The following is a 23,481-nucleotide window of genomic DNA, read 5'->3' on the forward strand; positions in this document are numbered from 1 at the left end:
CCTACATATATCTGGAATGGTTAATCTTCACCCTTGTGGTCAGAGAAGAAAGTGGCAGAAGGCGCTTTTGCAGAGCTCAGTGACAGTCGAAGCCTGCCGTGGCTTCTGGTTATAGTGTTGCTACTAGAATTGCTGCTGTGAGCATCGGAAAAGGAGCGTGATAATACCACGTACCGCAGGTAGGGGAAAGCAGTCAATGGAGTTTCCCAGTGCTCTGGGGAGGGTGGCCTCGCTCCTCACTCCGCAGCCACCATGACCCAGCTGGGGACAGGGATTTGCCCCAGGAATACTTCACCTCAGGAGAGGGGCTTTGGTATAGGGCCGTGCTGCAGTCCTCCCCTCCTCCTCCATTTTTTTGCAATGTAGGATCAGATCTTTCAGTGTACCGGATGCCTATTCCTCACCCATACTTTTTGGGGTGTATTTCTACTTTACTGATCCTACATGTGTGGCATCTGTTTCCTTTTCCAGGTGTCTGGTAGAGAAAGGATGAGGTTTGTAAGGGAAAGAGGAACTGTAATCCTCCCGCAAACAGGGTATCTGAGTATTACCCATTACTGCATTGTGACTGTAAACCCTGAAATATTTTATGAGACTGTAGCATTCCTCAGATCTCCAAGAATAAAAAAGATTGTGCTGAGATCCCTTTTGAACATGAGCTTGGCAAATTCAACTTACAGGAGGACAGGGTGGGATAACGGCGCTCTCCGGAGGTTGCTTTCATTTGCCCAAGCGCAGTTGAGTAGGAGATTATAGTCTAATGTAGCCTGTGCTCCATGCACACAGAGAAACTGAGTACATAAACACTTCTTTAAACTTATTTTAGTAATACAAAGAAGAGGAGAGTAAGAAAATGAAAAAAGGTGGTATTACATTCTAGGTTCCTATATTGAAATTCACGTCCTAGTGAATGGCCGTTCTCCCAACTGACTTCTACCAAGATAGGAATTCATCCTGGGTTTAAGTAGTACCTATACAGGTGTTTACCTTTCAGACTGGCGTTAGGAAGTATCGCGATACATCTGGCTACTAAAAGTAATATATGTTACACTTTTAAAATGCCTATGGTGAGATCATGTGTCTTTGAATACCCACATTTACTGCTTCCTCAGAAAAAACCTGAAATCTCTGTAGGAGATAAAGTCCCTTGCACTAAGGAATGTCATCTCATTAGTCCATGAATGTTTTGGGTTTTTTCTTCATTAAATTTGAAGAGAACCAGACCTTTAAGACAGTAAATAGTGGATAATGATAATGACTTACATTATGTTTCTTGTTTGCATTCTTAGTATTACCAAAAGAGCTATTATTAAAATATAAAATGATACTCTAATCTCAGAATTGCAGTATTTTCTCTGTATTTCCTGTCTGTGTTGTTAGGGATATCTAATTGGAGGTCGTCTTCATGCCAAGCATTTAGATCTTTTAATGTTAGTATCAGCATTTAGGTAATTAATTATGAACTGTGGTGCGTAAAATTGTAATGATAACTATGATTTACTGACTTCTATTTTTTTGAATTTGCTGGGAGAGGGAAGTTGCTAAGCAGACGTCTAGTTACCCTTTTTTCTAACAGTTACCTATATTGACACATCGCAGTATATTTTAAAACCTTCTTTTTATATTACTTTTGGACTCTGCATCGTACATGTCAGTGAAAGTACAGGCTCTGATTGTTAGTCTGACCAAATATATCAGGTCTCTCTCTTCATCATCCCAGTAAGTGTGAGGTACCCTACTGCCAGGCTGGACTGCCACCTGGGGTGCCTGGATTTTAATTGTCTCAGTTGCACTCTTAATGAATTCCTGGAGTATTTCTGTTAGAGCCGGCTGTCTGGCAAATCTTTTTAGTATATCTGTAATTACCTAGGTAGTAATCTGTAGGTAATTAAGTTAAAAATTACTTTTAAAACCAATTTCAGAACTGTTATTTTGTTAAATAGTTTTACCCTCATATCTTCTTGAAAATAAACATTATTCCACTTCCCTCCCCGTCCCCCATCATGAATACAGTGATTTAAGTAATTTTCCTCCAGTCCTGTCTTTATCCCGCCATTGTTGCACAAAATTTCCTTGCATTTATTCTGGGTTAAGTGTGAATGATAAAGAATTAGAGTTTGTTGTTCCTTTTTCTAGGAATTCAACCCGCAGGTTCTGTGTGCTAGGCACTAGATAAGTTATGCCTGTCAACTAAGGAATTAATATGCAAGAATTTTTTTTTAAAGACCGCTTATGACCCCATAGTAGTAGTAGTGGGAGAGGGGGGTTTTTAGTTTTATCTTTTTCATTGCATAACATACCTAGCTGTGACATGATCCAGTGCCATTTACAATGTCTGGTTCTGAAGTTCTGGTTTAGGGCTGAACAGAAGCAGTCAGAAAATCCCAAATCTGAGAAACTGGAAATTAGAGCTCTATCTAGATTACCATATCCAAATACAATGCTAGAATTGCTTCCAGGGAAAAAATAGAATTTTAGTTGCCCATTGGTGCAAACTATAGTAACAAGTAATAAATTTGTATTTGTCATTTTAAAAGAGAATTTGAATTACAGTGTATTACACAATAATCACTGAAATGCACGCTGGTTGTTAACTGGTTTCCAGTTCAAATCAGGATTTTCTACATGTTATTCTGCAAGGTACTGGATGTCACAGACTGCTTAAGTGGGGAAAAAAAATGCAGCCAAGCAGAAGAATTTGCAACTAAGCCAAGACACAGTGCAATAATTTAGAAATGAGAAGAGTAGAAGCAATTAATAAATTAAATGATTAATTAAAAAAAAGTGACATGAAATCCTCTTTTAATGAGATGGCTTCAAGTCTGCCTGGTATCTGTGAACACTTCTTTTGCAGGTGGTTTTTTGAAGTACTGGGATATCCCAAATCTTCAAAGGCCAACATCACCAATGGTGTGCTGATGACAGTTGTGTTCTTCGTGGTGAGGATTGCCGTCATGCCTATATATTACAGCCATGTAATTTCTTCGTTTGGAACAGAGGCTTTCCAGAGACTAGGATTTGCAGCCCAGAGTGCCTGGATTATCTCAAGTGTTGTCTTGGATGTTATGAACGTGATGTGGATGGTCAAAATTGCAAAAGGATGCTACAAAGTCATTTGTCTTGTCGGACAGGAGGAAGCGAAAACTCATAGAAATGGAAAATCTGACTAGAAATCACATGCATAAAATGAAATTTCTGCTAGGAAAATAATTTGGGTTCACTGAAGCAGTGCACATTTCTGCCATGGAATGCTCCTCTTAAGGAAACAAGGTATTACCTCTGTACTGACCTTACTCTTCCCCTAGCCACACTGCCTGCACACCCAGGGCCACGCTTCACGGATCCTGTCCGGTGAGGAATAAAAGGAAAAGCTCATACAAATGAGTTCCACGTGTCTGTTCTAAGCAGTTACAAGCTACTGAAATTAGAAAGGAGCAGACTGGTTACTTGCTTGTTGTCCACCAGTGTGTTTGAAGTGTTTCACTCAGGTTTCTCAGATTAATGTTTTATAAATCCAGTGAATACTGACATCTCTCTTTTTTTAGAAAACAAAAAACCTCCCCAAACTCCTGATATGGTGCAATTTTCCTGGCACGTTTCTATGTTTTCTTCTAGGAATAGCAATCAAGATTTCATTCTTGACAACTTTTTAATTTTTGCAAGAAAAGCTAAAAAATTAGCTTTGATTCTGTGAAGTCTTTTACTGCTTTTTGTTCTGCCTTATATGAATGCAAACCATTTTGGGAAATTTATGAAATAATTTTATCTAAAATGCTGTATTATAAGACTACAGAATATCTTAAAAATTGTTAAAATTCTCTGATTTTGATGGGAAGGATTCACTTTTGCTGTGTTAGATGACACGCAATAGTACATCTTCTAAATTGCCCGTGGAATTTTTTTCATAAGTGTGTGGAAACAGCATAATTCTTACTGGAGTGCTTTTTCCTTTGCTGCTACTACCTTTGAGAAGTGCTGCAACTCAGAGTTTTTTTTAACCATTGGCTATTTGGATGCGAAGTTTAATTGTAAAGAGAGAAAATTCTTCTGTATATGTGATGTGTAACTTACAGTGATACTCTTTTTTTCTTTTATCACAGAAATGACCCATTTGATATGAAGTGTTGAGCTTTGTCACGTTTTCCTTCTTAATCACATCAGAAATCTGAGTTGTTGACTAAAAACGTTCTTGAATTAACTGTGCCAAACTTCTGTAAAGCTGTACAGTAATTCTGTAGAATGACAGTTCACTTCTGTGGGCACAACATTTTATTTTTTTTTAAACCAGGTATTTGTCGATAGGTACTCTGTTCCTTCTTCTCCAAACTTAAAGGTTTGGAGGCCATCAGAGGGGAATCTTACCATCTAGGAATAGTCTAGAACCTAATTTATAATACAGTTTGAGGAAATTCTGGTTTTTGTTTTATTTTTAAATGATTTTGAGAGCTGTCTTTGTGTGTAGTTTGGTTTTGTTTTGCTTACTTTAAACCATATCTGAATTGGGACTGATTAAATTTTGTTGTTGTTTGTTTGTTTGTTTGTTTGACATTACTTGTTATTTGTTATACCTTCTGGCAAGGTGTGCTAAAAGTAGCCATTTTCACTCAGTACTTCAGTGCACGTCCCAATTATTGTAGCAGACTGTTTAAGCAATTTATTTTAAACAAAAAGATAAAATATTTACCCCGTGTAGGATAATTAGTTTTCCTCTTGTCCTGTTCCCTCTAGCGAAGCTGGGTGACATGAACTCTCCCCTCTGTAGTCGGGGGCGCGAGCGCCCCGATGCTGTGCTCTCGGGTGAGGGACGCAGCGTTCCCGCCTTCCAGCAGTCGGATGTCTGTAAGACCCCGAGAGGGCCGCGTAGGCTGCAATGCCTTACAACCCAAGGTGGCTGCGGTGACTTTCGTTCCCCAGTTAAAATGATGTCAGGGAATACTGTTTGGGCTAGCGGAATACGCACTTTTGTAAGCCTAGTTCTGCTGTTGAACTGGGCAGGCATTTTTCCAAAACCGTTTCCCAACCCTACCTTGTTATGGGAGGTATCAAGGCTTGTTAATACTTCTGAGGTTTGTTTTTTTTTTTTTAGATTCTGTGCTTTTTAATAATTCACAGGCCTGCAGACGAAAGATCTGTTTATGCCTTGGGAAAGTTAGCAATTAATCTGTTTAGCTGTATGATTTGAGTGAGTGCAGTACCTTATTTGGGTACCGGTAAATCCGTAGTCTTTGTGAGTTGATCCTGTGACCTGCTTTGCTGAAAGAAGCAGACTCCCTTTTATACCAATTTGCAGAACCTGGTATCTTTTAAAATAGTGGTTTCAGTGTATCTAATGCAAAATCCAGGCTACGTACAAAGGCTCCGTGTTTGTATCTCCTTTATGATGTAAAGGTGTAAATGAAATACTTTTTTCTTATGCTTAAGTCACTAGATCAGGGAGTCATTTTGTAATAGCTTGTTCCTTTCTAAAACAAATTTCAAATTTGTAAATTCAAACATTTTGGAGAATATGTTTGAAAGTAGAAGTCTGCTTTTGTTATTTGGGAAGCAGGATTAAAAAAAACTGATAAGGAACATGATTTGGTGCAACTCAAGGTGATAACTCATGAAAACTTTTTGAAATTCATCCCTTCTTAGCATTAATCTTTAATATGTCAGTATGTATTTTTTTTTTCTTTTCAATGGAGAACAATTAAAATGGTCCGTTTCCTTCACTTCTAGACTTCTAGATAGACTTGTGTCTGATGGGGGGGGAAAAAAAAAGTCAAGCTATAATAAAATTAAGTTAAAACTAGATGACCCCCTCCCGCATAATACACATTGGGCAACAATCCAGAATGGAAGGGCAGTGGGATAATTATTTTAAAACACGTAATATTTTGAATTGCTGTACAAAATTAGTGTAATTAAAACAATATTTTTTCAGTGCATTAGGTTTCAATTTTCTAATTTGTTAATGTGTTACAGTTGTGTCCTGATGCATCTACTGTGTGACAGAAGACAACTTTCTAATGAAAAAAATTATTAACACTTGCGTATTTGGCAAGGACTGTAGTAAACAGTCTGCAAAGTTGTGATGTATGGAATACATTAGTATAGGGCACTTTTTACCTGCCATTAAAAGCTTATAATACAGCAAATTAGATAGCTGCGGCACCCATTTTTCAATTGCACTTTATTAATTTAAAAACTGTGGTGAAATATTGATGAAATTTAATGTTGCAAGCTTGTGTCTTTGCTTTTTTATGCAAAAAAGTAAATGCATGATAAGTAGCATCGCAATAAATGCTACCTTTAGAATGTAATATTATCTTATTAGTGGCTTAAAACTTCTATTTTTAGTAGATGCATTGTCTAGTATAAAAGCAGACCCCTGGTATGTCACCAGGTGTCTTTGCCATGGACATATCAAATGGAAGGAGTTAATCTTGTAAAAAATGCTCAGAAATCTTGGTTTTCTTTTCTTTTACATTCTTCAGTACCAGGTAACATAAAATCAGCACGATGATCATGGGAGAGTCTATTTGTACCGGTAAGGCTGTATGTAGGAATGCAAGTTTCCCTTTTTTATGGCTTTACTTTTTCATCAAAAGATGAGTAAATACCACTTTCAGAACTACTACAGGGGAATGGTAGGTCAAGTTTTGCTTTTATAATTGATTTGTGGATACGGTACTCGCAGAGAGGAAATGTACTTCAGATGCTCATTTTCTCGGTGAGCGTTCCCGTGGATTTCAATGCAGTCGAGAGCCTTACACTACAGAGATGCTTTATGGGTTATCTGTGCGCGTTCTTCAGTGGTAAGAATTACATCTCTGAAGCCTACTCTACCTCTATAAATACATGCTATCTTGAGTGAGCTCAATAATTTAATAACTTAATTGCTTAAAAAGTAAAATCTATTGAATAATGAAAAAAATCCTATGCACAGGAAAATGAGGGGAGCTGACTTTATATATACATTTTTAACAATTCCAAAGTTGTATTAAAATTTATTAAAAATTAATTACAGTGTCTGGAAGAGAATTACTTCCATCTTGACTTAGAAAATTATGGGAGAAGATTACTCATAGTGCAGAACTAATGTTAACCTAAGAGTAAAAGCTTACACAAGTGAGCAAATGTGTTCAAGCAGGTTTAAAGAGGAGAGGTGGAGGAGACTTTGAGAACACAAGTATAGAGATCCAGATGTCTTCCTGCTGCTGTGGTTGGGACTACAGCAGTGTGATACGTAGCAGAAAGGTTTAGGTATTTCTCTGTCTCTGTTCACAGTGGAAAATGAAACTTTATTCTTTAAAATTTTCAAGCTGTATAAAATGGGTTATTGGTTGTTGATTGCTGTACAAAGAGGACTTTTTCTCATGGACTTGTGTATAATTATAAGTGCATACAAGCTTTCCGTAAAAGATCATTTAATAGAGAAGTTTGTAAAATTGTTTTGTGATGCTTCTGCTGAGCCATTCAGAGGAAGATTAAGGGCTGCTTCACAACTACCCCAGCTTAGGATCTGGTGCAGTGTTGGCTGCTGGTGAAAGCCATCAATAAAGCAAAGAGAAAGGGACTAGAATTTTCAGATGAAAAAAACGCAAGTGTAGAAGACTTTGAAAAGTATGGGCAGCCCTCTTTCATATTTTTAATAGCCTACTGTACAACATCATTATCTGGCTACGAGGAACTTCACGAGGAAGGATTTGTTCCTGGTGGAGTGCCTCTATCTATGGAATATATCCGACAGCTGGAAAAAGAACAGTACTTCATTGCTGAGATCCTGACAGCAGTCAAATGGAAATAGTGATCAATATTTATGAACTTTAATGTTCATCCAAACCCGGGTAAAATCTCTTTGTTGGACAGGTGAAGGTCTTAGGATTTTCTGAAAGCAACTTCAAAGTTCTTTTTATGGTAGGGAAGATGAAAGATGAGCTGCTTGGGATCTTTAGAGATCGGGGATTAAGCATCGAATCGTACTTTTAGGTGGTAACACTTGGTAAGGTTTCTCATCCATTAGAAATCTCTACTAGCTACCTCCTTTGACATTCTTGCTCTATTTATAATAACCAAGCACTTTATAGCTCAGTAAAGAATGGAAGGTAGCTGTGAAGAATAAATTGTCGTGTTTGGTATAAGAAATATTTTGGCAAAATTTCTTCTGAGATCAGTTTCATTGTGTGATGTCCCGCACTGAGAGGGCATCTGATTATAACGTTGTATATAAATTTTTAATCTAGTTGTAATGTAAAGGAAATGTCTTCAAGAGAGTGAATTATGAAGAGTTCAGCATGATTTGGTATCAACCATATAATGATTCAGTGTGCTATTTATAACTCCCTACTTACTGAAATTGAAAATACAAAAGCAAATAAAATATTCTGTAGTGTATCTTTATTTTTAATCTATGCGTGGGATGTCAAACATTGTACTTGTCTTGTGGACAGGACATGCTTTTATGAGCCTATAAATATTTAAGTATATGAGAATCTGCACCCAAGTGGAACATGTTGCATGTAAATCGTCTTCTAAGTTTTTAAATTTCGGTATTTTTAAAAATTTGCTAGGTTTGAAAGCAGCATTTAAATATTAATACTAAGCTGTAATGCCGAACATAACATTTGGAATGCAATGCGGGATACATGGGTTTTGTTTATTGTAACCCTATTCCAGTTTCACAAGAGAAATCCATCATATGGTAGGGGGAAAGGAGGAAAAGGGCTAATCGTGAGCTCGGCTATATAATTTGCACACTTAATATGCACACATCCAAATATCCTGGATTTGTTTCTAGCATGCGTATACCAAACAGTGTTTTCTTTAATATCTACAGATGCCTATATACGTAGAACAATTTAACACGTAAGCACAGCTAACCTGATACAAAACCAAATTACAAAGACTGTTGGGAACAAACGAGTTACAAGTTAGGCATAAGTAACGGGGCCTGTAATTCAAAAATGTTTGTATAATCTTCTGTCTAAAAAGAAACTTGATAGATATATCTAACTTATGTGCAGAGCAAGGACGAAAACTGTAAACTCTGCTAGACTGATTTCTGGTAAATCTTGACAATCTGGTTTGCAGTAAATACTAATGCTGTCACAAAATGTCAGGATCGCGTTATTAGATTCAAATAGTAATGTGGCCTGATGGTAGCAGCAATCCTTATCACGGCACAAGAACTTAAAAATGCAATATAACAATTCCGCAGATCGGTGATAAAAGTAATCAGTAGTAGTGAGGCCAGTGATTAAGTATTATGGGTTCAAATTTACTTTTTATTATTAAAAAAAAATCTGAATTATTTGTTTGCCTTTCAGTGATACTGTAAAGCATTTCTATATTTTGTTTGAACAGTTTAGGAGCTTGCATAAAATGATATTGGCTGATTATTTTTTTTCCCTTTGATATATGCAATAATGTCAATAAGCAATAAATTGCATGTTGTATGCAAGGTATCGGTACTTCATAATAAAGCAAAGGAACACAGTTTCTTACTTTGTGAATTTTTCTTTCTTAATATGGTAATAGGTTATGTACCTATAATGAGTGCATCGTGAAAGAACAATTTTCTTTGGGTTCAGTTCAGAAACAACTGGCTTATATGGGATCTTGCAATTTCGTGCTGTATCTTTTTTTTTTTTACTTAAAAAAAGGTGGGGAGGGAGTATGAGGTCTGAGCCACGCTGTTGTTCAAGTGCCTGGACTTTTAAAGGGAGAAACTCCTTGCAGGACATCACTGGGGCCAGGAATGTAACATAAACCATAAATTTTGTGGTGTATTGGGGAAAAACTTAGATAGTATAATTATATTGCACTGTATTGTAATACCACGTTTCAGGACATAAGCTGGACAGTTGTCTGAGGCTCTAGGCATAAAGAGCTACCGTTGTCAGCGTACTATAAATGTGATGCACTACACAGTCCCTTACTAAGATGGGCAATTACGTTCCTTGATACGGCAATTGCTGGATTCCATATGTGCGGTGAACGTATGCCTAGGAACCATGAATCGTGTGGTAAAACTCACAGGTTTCTCGGAGGAAATTGCTGCTGTTTGTATCTTAACCGTTGGCTTCCAAACACAGGAATTGCTTGCGTTTCTTTGAGTTTTCTTTCGTGTTATGCAATGGTTAAACTGCTAGAAGAAAACACAAAGCATTCCAGTGTTTTTTACTTTTTTCCTCTCGTCTTTTAAGGGAAATTTAGTTTCATTTGTAAATGATATTCTTAGGGTACCAATTTTACACCGTTAGTGTAGAGAAAACCACTCGTTAACTCGTCGGTCTGTTTGGAAGTGACTGGCAATGTCTGGAAACGTTATTTGGGGTCAGGTGCTATATAGGTCAGATCTCCAACTGCTTGAGGAAGGACAGCGGGGGCTTGGTGGGAGGCTTTCCTGTTGGCACTGGGCAGCTTTTAACACTGAATGGTGGAAAGGAAGGACTAAGGTTGGCTGGGAACAAGGGATGCCTTTCAGTGAGCCGTTCTTAACCCGACAAATTCAACAAATCTTGCTCTCTGTCCTCTCCCCAAGATGTAGGATATTGAAAGTATTTTGTAGATCCACTTCTTTGTCATGTTCTGGTGCAAAGTTGCTCTTCATTTTCTCCCAAATTTAATTTTTTTTTTTAATTACTCTTTGTGTTCTTGCTGAAAACTTTGTTTTCTGTACTTGTATTGGTGTGATAATTCTGCACTAAGTTTTTTTTTTATTTTTTATTTAACCTTCACAGTGGATATCTGTCATTTTTTAGGTGGTGGACTACCGCTGTGAGTATCTTTTTATTTTGCTCTGCTTTTCTGGAGCTCACAGTGTAATATACCTCAGGGTAGATTGTGTGCTTCGTTGAGATTGTGACCTTGGTGTTCCTTGCAATGCTTCACACTGAGGAAAAAGCCAAGTATTTGCTACTTGGCTTATCTTACAAAGGGTGAAAGCTATGAACTATACAATGACTAATAAGTAGTGCAGTTGTTGCTTCTGGTGGAGTGCGATGGTGGAAAGCAGGGAGACAGCATACTGACATCAACAACGTAATGTACTTTGAGAGGAGGGTGTAGCACCAATTCCCCATTGGAGAACATCAGAGACAGAAAATGTGTTTTACCTTAAGAGTCGTTCTGCCACCGACGTGAAATACGGGGAAGCAGAGATGTCAGTTGGTCTACAGGAGGCTCTTCTTATTAAACTGCGTTGTCAAGTGCAGCGAGTGAAGACTAAAATGATTGTATCTTGTTTAGTGCCGCTTACACAGCTGTTACTGGGAATGCGGTCTCAGAGATTCCAGCAAAGCCAAAAATGCCTAAAACTTGGGCAACGATGGAGGCAATCATAATGTTTTCTAAGGCATGTAGTAGGGACTCAATTACTGACATGGTGCCCCTTTCCTAACTGCAGGTTCTCAATATGCTGTGCCAATAATTCCTGCAGGCAGAAAGGGTAGGGAACGGTTTCCTCTTACATAATAAAGACTATAAAACGGCAAAAATGAGTGAAAGGATGCGTATTTGATGTTGCTTTATATGTGTATTTTTATTTCGTGTTCACATTGAATGGCAATGTCCTCGTTAATAAGCAAGATCCTATTTTGAAAGATGGTATGTGAACATGTTCTTAAAAGCACTCGTGAGAGGAATGTATAAAATAAGTCTTCTAATTCAGGTAGTTACATAATTTGAAATAGCGCTTGTTAGAACTGCTTCAGTGTGGTTTAGAATTTGTCTTTATTAATCTTTCCAATCTTTTTTGAAAGAAAGGGAGAGAATCCCTCATTTCTTTCTTTACACCAAAGTACATACAGAGGGTGCGAGAGACCCCTCTTCCAGATTGGAATTTGGATTTTCTTCATCCCAAGTTAATGTAATAACTGGGCCACTTGAAGTTTAAATTCCTTCCTACTTTATTTTTAATTGCTCCAATGAAATGGCACGTTTCAAAAAACTAATTTGTGTTTTTTCATCAGTTCTAATTGTTATGTATTTATATTGACTGTTCGTCTTGTGTCTCCCCACCTGCCTTTTGCACTTGACAGCCTGTCGAGAGCCCGCGTTGCGGGATGAACCTTGAAGTGGTCCTGCAGGGCTTGTACTCACAGCTGTTACTGCGTGGCTAGATCTTACCATCCCTTAGTCAAAAAGGGGTGGGATGAAAGTAGTCTTCCTTGCCCTGATGCAGAAGGAGCTGCCTTTTCTGAATCGCCGAGCTGCAGCGTCGCGCACGGTAGTCCGCGCGTATCCTTAAACTGCACCTTCTGGCAGTGAAATAGGGCGGTACTCTTAGTACACCTTCCAGGGCTGTGATGCTTTTCTTGACTAGTTGATGTTTAACAACCGCCTTAAGGAACCTTAGCATCTCCCTAAGTTTAGTGCTGGAAGGGGATACACCTTTACCAGACTGATTCACGCTGCTACTACCTTCAGTGGTTTTTCTATACTTTCTTTAAAAAAAAAAAAGAATTATTTGCCGTTGTAAGGGGCCATGACTTCACAAACAAAACCACAGCGTGACTTAAGATCACACGTAGCCCATGCTAACGTAGCTGTACGGGGATTAAACGTGGGCCTCGGTACATAAAATTCACTGTTGTTGGCAAATTTTGAGACAACTTTTGTACTCTTAAACGCGCCATAAACAAAAGCCAGCAGCCCCCATTCCCGGTTCTGGGGGTTCATCAGCCGCCTGCAGAAAAAGGGGCATCCCCCCTTCAGCCGCAGCCCGGCGGTGCCCCGCCCTTGGAGGGGGCGGCGAGGCGGCCCCAGCAGCCGTCCTTCGCCGCCGGGCCGGGCCGGGCCGGGCCGGGCCGGTGAACGCCGCCGCCCGCAGGCGGCTCCACGCCCTCCTGGCGGAACAGCGCCTGCCTGCGGCCTTCCGCCCGCCGGCCCCGCCGCCCCCTGCCCGCCCCGGACCCGAGGCGAGGCCCGGCGGGGCGGAGGCCGGGCTGCCGCAGCCCTGGGCCCGCCCCTCCCGGCGGCGGCGGCGGCGGCGGCGGGTGGTGCCCCGACAGCGGGCGCAGGCGCGGAGCGAGCCGGCGGCGCCGCGTTCTCGCGAGGCGGGGCGCGTGGCGTCGTCCTGGCGCTCGGGGGCCGGCCGCGGGGGCGCGGGCCGGGCTGAGGTGAGGGGAGGACGAGGAGGAGGCGGCGGCGGCGGCGGCGGCTCCTCTTGAGGACGCGGCGGCGGGAGGCGGGCGCTGAGGGAGGGCGCACGCACCGCTGGGCCGGGCCGAGCCGGGCCGGCTGGGCACAGGGGGCGGGCCTGACCTTGCCCGCCGGCGGCGGCTGCGGGGTCGGTCACGGTGTGTGTAACGGTGCGGCGGCACGGTGCGTTACGTGAGGCGCTTCCTGCGGTGGGGGTGGGTGGGTGGGTGTTGCTGCCCTGTGCGGGCCTGACGGGGCTGCGGCGGGTTTCGGGGTGCGGGCAGAGTTCCCCCTCGTCCCCTCCGCCCGGCCTTCCCCCGCCGGCAGCGGGCGTGAGGAGAGGGGCTGAGCGGGGGCGAGGCGGCTGTAAGCGTGGATGTTACCTGTAGGGAGCCCGCGCACCTCGTCCCACGCGAGCTCATTCGCGGTCACCCCTGGTAGACGCTGTGGATTTTTATTTGGGCTGGATGTTTATTCCTTAAACCGATCTTTTATTTATTTTTTCAATTTGTGATGCAGCAACATACCCGTGCTTGCATTCAAATAACCAGTGTGGTTTTGTATTACGGGTCTTTGCTTTTTTCTTTTCCCTTTAGAAACTTGATCCGAAAAGACCCGGTGCGCGGAAGCCATGGGTTTGTCTGCGTCCTCCCCGGCTGCTGCAGGTCAGTCGCCGAATGCATCCAGGCAACATCAGACGGCCTCTCCACCTTCAGAATGTCCTATGCATCAGGAAAAAACGAGCGGTAATTGTTCTTGAAACTTAAATGAAATAAACTCTTTACGTGGAAAACAGATGGAAAAATATTTGGGGAAAAAAAAGGAAAATGATTCTACAAATAAAAACTTGAGTTTTTCCTTTAGCAAAAATAGCTGTCAAGTAACTTTTCATGGAAAGGAGTCAGTTGTTCACCAGAACAGCGTGCAAGCTGTTTTGTCTGTAGAGACAGTAGGTGCTTGCTGTAGAACCTGTGGGTTGCTCCCGATTGTCGCGGTTCACAGGGGTCCTGCAGATCTGTTCCCGTTGAGCGGTACACCCACAAAGGGTCAGGGAGGTGCAGGGGCTCCTGCAGAGGCGGTAACTGGGGGCGGGTGGTTGTCGCTAGAGAACATGCATCCGGAAAAGGGCAGCAGAAGGGTGGAATAAGGTGAATGTCTGGAGAAAGAGGACTTCAACTCTTCCGTTGACACAATCAACACATGTTGGATTAACATTGCCGTGGAAATCTGAAGTACAGCAAAGCAGAGGGGCGAGCATGGGGTGGGGAATGAGCATTCAAGGACTACGTAAGAAGCTTAGATCTTACCAAGGTGCTGGGTCCTAAAATGCAGGAAAGAAAACAGTTAAAACTGTTGCAAAGCTCGGAAAAAAGCGCGAAATACCAGTTTGTATTAACATGAGCATTCAATGAACTGTTTTCCACTTCCTGTCATGTTTTAGAGTTTTCGTTTTGTAGCAAAACGTATACTGTTTTTTCCTGTATTTCAGGCTGTCCAGTGCACATGAAGACTCCTGATCATAAAACTGAGAACACAGACGATGTTCCTGCACATCAAAAAAGAGCGTATGAATTTGTAGCATGTCCAGTGAAGTCTGGTGCCTCTCAAGTGAAAGATGACATAGATCCTAGCAATATGGTAACTTTTGCTTATTTCAGATGTTTTCTTCAGTCTTGTTTCTTCTGAAATACTATCCCCAAAATGTAAATAGTGATACTGTCTAAGGTGGAAACTCTGGCAAATAATGTTATTTTTTAATTTTTAACAGTGCTTTTTCTCGCAAAGATTTGTATAAAAACAAATTGCATCTTATTTAATGTCCTTTTACATCTTTTTTGATAAAAGGTGGTTTTCCAGTTTGTAAATATCTTTTGCTGTCTGTTTCTATTTGTTTTGTAGCAAAACATATACTAAAAACTAATAAACTCTTTACATGGAAAACAGATGGAAAAATATTTGGGGAAAAAAAAGGAAAATGATTCTACAAATAAAAGCTTGAGTTTTTCCTTTAGCAAAAATAGCTCTCAAGTAACTTTTCATGGAAAGGAGTCAGTTGTTCACCAGAACAGCGTGCAAGCTGTTTTGTCTGTAGAGACAGTAGGTGCTTGCTGTAGAACCTGTGGGTCGCTCCCGATTGTCGCGGTTCACAGGGGTCCTGCAGATCTGCAGGACCATGCATGAAAACCATGCGTGGTTTTTTACGCTACATTAGTGGGTTTTAGGTTCTGTGTAATAGCAGTATGGGTAAGTTCTGATTCATGTCTCTCCAAGATTTCCTCTGATTTACAAAAAGCACTGCTCTTTTGAAAGTTGAAGTTTAGGCAAAAGGGTTCCTTTAGTCTTCAGATGACAAACTTGTGCAAAGAGTTCTACTGCAAAAGAGAGAGATAATTTTGGTGGACTTAAATAGAGGCTGAACTTCTTGATCTTTGTAGCAGCTGATTGATTATGCTTTGATTTTTCTCAAACACCGTAACATAAAAAAATGTTCATACTCTAGTTTGTTGTTGAGTCTCCTTGTTTTCTAGATGCCTCCTCCTAATCAGCAGGTGATTCTCCTTGTTTTCTAGATGCCTCCTCCTAATCAGCAGCCATCTCCAGATCAGCCATTTCCATTGTCAACTGTTAGAGAAGAATCTTCCATTCCTAGAGCACATTCTGACAAGAAATGGGTCTACCCTTCAGAGCAAATGTTCTGGAATGCTATGCTAAGAAAAGGGTAAATACACTGAATTATCAGATGGAGTCTGTGAGCCTGAAATTCATGAAGTAATATCATTAGTTATTGTTCATCGATATTATTTAAGGGTTTGTGGACTCTAAGCAGTTAATAATTAACTAGCTCTTTTAAAAATTACTATTTTTATGAACAGCTTTATTTTAAAGGGTGAGCTGGTCTCAAAAGCCATGTCTCCTCTAGTGATGAGCAAGATCGTAGGGAATGTCGGGCAACTGCCGCTAGCTGAGAAAATATTCTTAAAAGTCAGTGCATGGACATAGACAAACTTTGCAGGATTGCCAGCTTTCAAAACTAATCGGCTTCATGCTAATCCTATAAACTGATAGTAAAAGTTCTGTGATTGTGAGAACATCCAACTTGACTTTGCAGAATTGCTAAAAATGTGAAAAATTGTTTGACAAGTAGATGTTTTCAGTCTTTACAAAAATTCGGTGTAGGCAAGATCTAACTGAATGATAAATGTCTCCCGTGGCCTAAAAAGCCTTCTGTGCTGCTGTTTCCTCATTCTTTTGTAATTTTTTGTCATTCTCAAAGAGATCAATTGTAAAGGCGGTTACTATTAAAACAATAGCAATTCTTTGTTCTACGTATCAATATTGTTCTGAAGACAATATGTCATAAGCAGTCTATATTGAACACACAGGTTTTGATCCTGTAAACACTTAAATGTGTTCAGTGTTACGCCTGTTGGAAAGGAAGCGCGCGTGCAGTCACAGCGCAGGGACAGAGAGGTGAAAGGCATTTCTAAGTGTATGCAAAATCTATCGAATACGGGACTTCTGTGCGTTAGGAATGCAGATGGGGTTTTTCCTAAGCATTTTTACGAATACCGTGGATGTGCTGATGTTTGCACGCTCTGATAACTTTCTGATCCAGTTAAGCTGTTAATTTAGCTAACGAGAATTTGTGGATCTCTGTGATGATAACTTCGGTAACTACACTTTTTACACACAGAAAATGAAATGGTTCTCAAGATGCTTAAGCAGATGAGCCAGAAGTTTCCATACTTGCTTTGTGTCTTTGCATAAAACCTTAAATCTCTTGATTCAAAAGCCTATCAGATAAACTGAGGAAGCTGGAGGAATTATGCTGTAATGCTTGTGAACTGTTTTCAAATTCTTATTTTTTAGGTGGAGGTGGAAAGATGACGATATAACAGGTGAAGACATGACCAACATTATTAAGATTCACAACCAAAATAATGAGCAAGCTTGGAAGGAGATTTTGAAGTGGGAAGCTCTTCATGCTGTGTACGTACATACGAAATGAAAAGCAGATCCTTTGGTTTAGCTCTTGCTTTTGTAATTCTTTAAGAGTAGAATGTCTCTTCAGTTCTCGTAGGAATATTCTGGTGCTGATACGTCCCAAAAGTTACGGTCTTGTAGGAGCCAGCATTTTGATTAACGTGGAGGAAGATTACCCAGAAGAGCTTCATTAGAACTGAATAATTACTGTGTTGTTAAAACTGATGAGTATTTTGGTGGTGTGTGTATAATGTGGATTTGGAGAAGTTAACTTCTTATTGTATCTATTTGGGAGTTATTTTTGAAATCTTTATGTTACGAAAAAGATACGAGATACAAACTTAGATTAGAAGTGACTGGTATAAAACAAACTGTCATTTTTTAGGTCAGTATAGTCCCTGTTCCTAGAAGAGACAGACTAGTTAAGCGTTCTGTATGTAGAAATGGTTCTCTGAAATTCCATGATCTTTGTTACACAGTAGTTTGGATTACGGTTTTCTGTTCTTTAACGGTTTTCTGTTCTTTAATCTGTTAAATCTATGGATTAGATAATGCTGAGAACTGCTCTGTTGATAAGTTAGAACAATGGTGTGGAGCATATCAAAGGTACTTTATCATATCATACCAGCAGTAAGTGCTGTCAGAAACTGGGGGACTTTTCAAACCTTTTTTTAAAAAAAAAAAAAAAAAAAGCTGGTTTAGATCACTTGTAATTCATTTTTTACTGTTGCTTTTTCTCCTATTCGTTTTTTCTGTTACTAAAACAAATTACCATATGGTTTAAACACTTAAAATAAGACTGCTTTAAAAGGTAAAAACTATTTTCTTTTTCAATTCTGTGCACAGGGAATGTCCGTGTGGACCATCACTGATGCGGTTTGGAGGCAAAGCAAAGGAGTATTCACCAAGAGCCAGAATACGTTCATGGATGGGGTACGTGGGCCGGAAAGAAGGTCTTCCAGTGAGGTGGGAGGGTCGGGAGACGTGTCTGAAAACATGGTGCGGAATTAATTTTAAGACGTTTCAGAGCTGGAATTGCAAGTTATAATTACCAAAAGATAGAAGTACTAGTGGGGATCTTATGCCGGTATCTGGATAAATAAATCTTCTTAGATAGGGCTTCCGCTCCCTCTGCCAGGTTCATAATACCCATTAAAATATCTACGTGGTCTATTACTGTCTTTCCAGATACGAACTTCCCTTTGACAGACATGATTGGATTGTTGACCGATGTGGAAAAGAAGTGCGATACGTTATTGATTACTACGATGGTGGAGCAGTAGATAAGAACTACCAGTTCACTATCCTGGATGTTCGCCCTGCGTTTGACTCTCTCTCGGCTGTGTGGGACAGAATTAAGGTAGCTTGGTGGCGGTGGACTTCATAACTACTCCTGTGGTGTGTAGTCGAAAAGTGAACCACTTTCCTCCTAGGCGAAGGATAAGCGAATACTAGGACTTGAAATAGAAGTTCGCTGCAACTGTCGTTATTTTCATCATCACCACTGTTCTTTGGGGATGGGAAGGGAGGATGGGGAAATCCGTTGTTAAGTACACCAATGCTTTATGGTGTTGCGAATGAAATAATAAAGTTACAGTAGCAAAAACATGTATCTTAATTTTCCTAAGAGCTGGGAAATCTTTTCTTACTTTGTCACAGATTCTGCGTAAGCTTGCCGCCTTTTCATTTCGTGACTCCAGTGCTGCACCAAATACGTTAGGTTTCTGATTCTGGCTGGAGTTTTGAGTATTACTGAAGTAGTGAAAACTGGAAATTTCATAAACGATTTCACATAGTTACAATATTTGGGTACTTAGATGATGAATAAAGGGTAAAAGATCTGGACTGTTTCAAACGGCATGTTTTATTAACTATATAAACCCCTGTATTTGTTTTCACATGGGCACTTTACCTGTTCAAATACATGCTTCCTCAGAAAACTTTAGTCAAGTTTATTCTGTTAAAGGAAGTATAGCATAGTATGAATATTTTTAAAGTTATGTTAAGTTGAAAAGGAGAATATACTCGTGCCTTCATCTGCAATTTATCTTTGAACAGAAGAACATCTGTTAGAAGCAGGAAATGAGTGTCAGTTACTTTTAAAACAACCTTTCTAAAAGGAGAGAAAATTGATATTGAATGGCTATTTATTTGAGTATTTAAAAGGTTTGTTTTCTGATGTAAGAAAACTGTATTCTTCTAGTATTTTCATGTCTTTAATGTGTGTCTCCTGTAATGCATTCAGGACAGAATTAAGCCGTATTTAAAGAAACTGTCATGCAGTGCATCTGTATTTTGCATCTTGGCTTTATCAGCTGTAGCATAGCGTGGTTTTTGATATAATACAGAATCGCACAAGGGTGTATGACTACACAGTCATACACGTTTCTGCATAGTGATTATAGTGCGGTGTATTACAGATGTGTATATAACATGGCTAAAAGGGTATCAAAAGTGCCAAGAAATAAGGTTGATTTGAGCGTTTCCTAAGAGTGATGCATGTTCATGCTGTGTGGCTTAAAGATTTGATTAACGGTTGTGCTTAATAAGGAAAACTAACTTTTTTTTTTTTTTTTAAGTCTTCCACTGTAATAGCTTTAAATTTGCATGGCTTGGTAAATTTCAGGTGCCGCCTACCCCTAAATTTAAATTATTCCTCCCTTTCAGCGTATATTACTCTTGAGAATGAGTGTTCCATGCAAAACACTTGGGAATGGAAGGAGTAAGAGAGTATCACATTGTAGCTTCTCAAATGGGAGACGCTTCCTTCATGAAACTTCACAACCTCAACTAGGAACTAGCTGTACATTCATTTTCTGAACGTGGTTATTTTTAACTGACATGGGAAGCTTTTTTTTTGCCTTTTTTTTTTTTTTTTTTCCTTGAGGGGAAAGCCCCTCAATGTTTCAGGCAAGTAACTTCCCATTTAGGAAAAAATTACTCAGGGAAGCTTCCATACTTTAAGGTACTAATGGGGATGAACGGTTCCCACTTCAGAGGCAACTGTCCTGCATGGTAGGAATAAATATTACTCAGAAGTCCAGAATCGTAAGAGAAAACCACGCTCTTACCCCTATCCACTTCCCTCGTTCCTTTTTCACCCTTTCAATGATTCATATATATATATAAATGAAAAATAGTTTGGGGCAAAAAAGAAAAACCTCCATCTGAGTAGGCAATGTATATATGAGAAGTGTGTGAGTTGTATGAAGCATATCTGATAATGGAAGAGCTGCTCCTCTCTGTTCTAACAGTAAAGACTGAGGGTTACAGCTTTTTGGGGTGGGTTTTTTTTTTTGTTTGGTTGGTTTATGTATACATTTGGTAACTTATATACGCAGAATTCTGTATTTCTCACGACTAAATATGGAAAAGGTACAGCAACGTAGGGAGTGCTTCAGAAGCTTCAAAAGAACGCGTTTGCGTTGTTGATTTCGGAAGCGTGATGTTGAGTGCATTGCGGAAATTGTCGTTGCTGCTAAATCCGGTGAAAGGTGTCACATGCCACTTCATGCGTTTACCGTCTTCTGTTATGTTCCATCTCCCATAGATTCAAAATTGTTCTTTTCTGTGCTACTGTTAACAAAATGTACTACTTTGATTCTCCTTTTTGATGACAAATAAATATAGTTTTCTTAACTTTAGTATTTGGTGATCATATTTTTAGCTGTAAGAATTATTAAGATGAGCTCTTGCATGTGTCATATGAGATTATGGTCTGTTGCAACTAATCACATCTTTTAATATATACTACTCATTTATTTAGGTTAATACAGAACCAAAAACCAAGGACTAAATTCAAGTGTTTGCCAACCAGACCAGCAGCGCTCAGAATAAGAGCATATGACAACAAATATATTCATCCTGAGTCTGGCTAACTTCTGAAGAGATGAACGCAAGGAATTTTTTTTTTTTTTAAATAATCCTTGAAGTGTAAATAAAAATAATTCGTTTCTACAAGCAGTAAGACTTAAGGAAGTAAACATGGATTTTTCTCTTTTAGGTTTGGGTTACTTTATGCGTGATGTTGGCAGTTCACTATTTCTCAGAAGATGCGTGTCAGTAATTAGAATGCTAATGTACACTTGAAAAACAGTGATTTAAATTGATGATTTTTACCCTTCGGGAGGATGGTTTAACTGCAAAACTATTGTTTAGGCTGGCTTAAAGGTAATGTCTGTGTGTATATGCATAAAGAAATACATTTATATCCTTTCTTTGTAAGTGTAGAAAGGTATGGAGAGTTCATGAAGCTCAAAAACGTGAAGAAGTATCCTGATCAGGGCCTTTCAGGGAATTCTGCAGCAGCATCAGGTTCCTGGTCCCAGTCAGGCTGAAACAGAAGTTGGGAACTCAGCATCTCAAACCAGGTTAACCTTGTGCACATGCAAAAGGGAAAACGTGGACACTGTCACTAAAGCAGGGCCACTTTTTAAATCAGTTGTGTATTTAGGTATCTGTAAAGTTCACCTATGTTCTGCTTTACCGTGTCGAAGCCCTGCTTGACCTATTGTGTTTGACTCTTCCAGTTAAAACCAGTTAGGAGAGCTCTCCTGGTCTGCAGCTGAAGATGCGTCCTTCAAGGATACTGCAGTGCTCAGAAACTGCAGTCTCTGTGACTGACTGACGGAAAGGGACTCTGGCATAGCACTCCAACTGTGATCAGTTCTTGGGTCATACACAGGTAGTCAGGAGTGGTACTGATCTTTAGTACCTGGAGCAGGAGACCGTTCTGCATTCAAATACCTGGTTTTGGCCTCCTGCCGTTGCGTCGCTTCAGGCAGCCAGTGAGTACCCTGCAGTTGGGGTGCCTGGCACCATGCTGCCAGTCTAGAGGGGCACTGCATGTGTGGTTGCTGTGCCTACGACACCCTCCCTACTCGGTAATGTTGGCCCAGCTCTCCGCTCTTACCCAGTATGTCCTATTAGTATCTGGCCAACGTGAGTGCCCTGTAATTAGGGAGTAACTCACAGGCTTGTCCTTCCGGGATGCCTGGAGCTCCTGGCGGTGTTGAGTCATCCTGTGACATTTTGCCCTTGTGTTGTACTAGCAGGCAGTTTAGAAAGGGGAGCTGTAGCTCTTCTGTCACCCTTTATTTATTTATTTATTTATTTCCCTCTCCCCTAGAAACAACTTTGCTCCTCCCTTTCGTATTATGCCAGTGGTGCTCGCTTCAGTCTCTTTAAGAATTTTTCAGCTAAGCCCTAGAATTTCTGCCCTACTTTGCTGTAGAAGAAGGAGGCTGTGTTGCTGGTAAGAAGGTATTTGTGTCCGTTGTTGATTATTGCTATTTTTTACTGCCAAAGCAAAGTGTTCTGGATTACCATTTTTGAATTACGATGTGAAAGAGGTATGCTAGTTTAGTGTGAAATGGGACAACGATGCTGTCTAATGTTTACATAATGTATTTACTATCAGGACCTTAATGTGCTCTGCAAATAATTATTTAAAGTCTGAAATACGATGATGAATATTGTTCTGCCTCCGAAAGGTGTGAGAGTGGCAAAGGATCTCTCAGTGCTCTGAAAATGATCATAAATCGTCTGTCATCTTACGCGCTCCCATTTTGTTCATTCAACTTTTGTGTCAAAGTGTGGGGGAATAATAGCTAATGTGCCAGAGTTTGAAAGATGGAGGCACGGATACTAAGGTGGCTGTAATGCAGCAGCTAAAAATGAAGGGAACTGGTAAACTAAGGAGCGCTGCCTAATTTTTGGACTCTTACTAATGTTGTGTTTTTTATAGAGGGTAGAAACGCCCCTTTCAAAAACACCAGTCCTTCACTTTTTAAAGAGATCTGTCCCCAACATTTACTAAATTAAGTGACACTTTAATCCTTTGTCTCCCTTTGCTTAGACCCGGAGGAACATCTATGTAGTGAGGTTCCACAAGTAGATGTACTTGATGTGGAAGCTGAACTTATTTTGAGGATAGAATATACTACTCGTAATGCTAGCTGTGCTTATGTCTTCAGTATCACACCCTTCCCTACCCACAAGTATCTTTACATACGTTCTTTTTAAAAATACACAGCATTGGTAGTTTTCTACGAATTTTTAGTAGGCGACTTCATTTTTACTCTCACTGAAAGAAAATGTGTTCTATTCATTATTCTGTCTTACTTTATACAAGGTAAATTGCAGGCAAGGATCTACATGCAGTGAATTGAGTAAGTATGGATTCTCTCGGCAATGTTAGTAATTGTAGGAACCCATGGTCATACTAGGTATGTCATTTTGTAAAAAGCATCCTTTTAAGTTTGCATTAGCTGGTTAATCACTTTTATGTCCATCTTCAAGAAAAAATGGCTTGCCAAACTCCTAGAGAAAGAGTCTTAAATTCTTTTATGAATGTGACAGTTGTATCTCTTT

General features: G+C 40.0%; 2 protein-coding genes across 5 annotated transcripts in view; both read left to right on the forward strand.

Moving 5' to 3' along the window:
• The window catches only part of TLCD4 (TLC domain containing 4), a 29,834-nt gene extending 20,355 nt beyond the window's left edge, over positions 1–9,479 (forward strand). For all 3 annotated transcript variants that reach the window (XM_076337791.1, XM_076337788.1, XM_076337789.1), the window contains one exon: positions 2,855–9,479. In XM_076337791.1, coding sequence (XP_076193906.1) covers positions 2,855–3,170 — 316 coding nt within the window. In that variant the 3' untranslated portion in view covers positions 3,171–9,479. The remainder of the gene's footprint in view (positions 1–2,854) is intronic.
• A 3,561-nt stretch (positions 9,480–13,040) lies between these two features.
• Positions 13,041–20,753, forward strand: HCCS (holocytochrome c synthase). 2 transcript variants are annotated; one of them, XM_076337793.1, is made up of 7 exons: positions 13,041–13,103; positions 13,722–13,871; positions 14,615–14,763; positions 15,696–15,844; positions 16,996–17,115; positions 17,956–18,042; positions 18,298–20,753. In XM_076337793.1, the coding sequence occupies exons 2-7, from the start codon at positions 13,757–13,759 to the stop codon at positions 18,494–18,496; spliced, it is 819 nt and encodes a 272-aa protein (XP_076193908.1). In that variant the 5' UTR covers positions 13,041–13,103; positions 13,722–13,756; the 3' UTR covers positions 18,497–20,753. The 2 variants fall into 2 exon arrangements, with proteins under 2 accessions (XP_076193908.1, XP_076193907.1); XM_076337792.1 differs by lacking the exon at positions 13,041–13,103 and adding an exon at positions 13,232–13,308.
• The last annotated feature ends 2,728 nt before the right edge of the window (positions 20,754–23,481 follow it).

Source organism: Aptenodytes patagonicus, chromosome 5 (assembly GCF_965638725.1).
Source record: "Aptenodytes patagonicus chromosome 5, bAptPat1.pri.cur, whole genome shotgun sequence".
NCBI classification, from domain to species: Eukaryota; Metazoa; Chordata; class Aves; order Sphenisciformes; family Spheniscidae; genus Aptenodytes; species Aptenodytes patagonicus.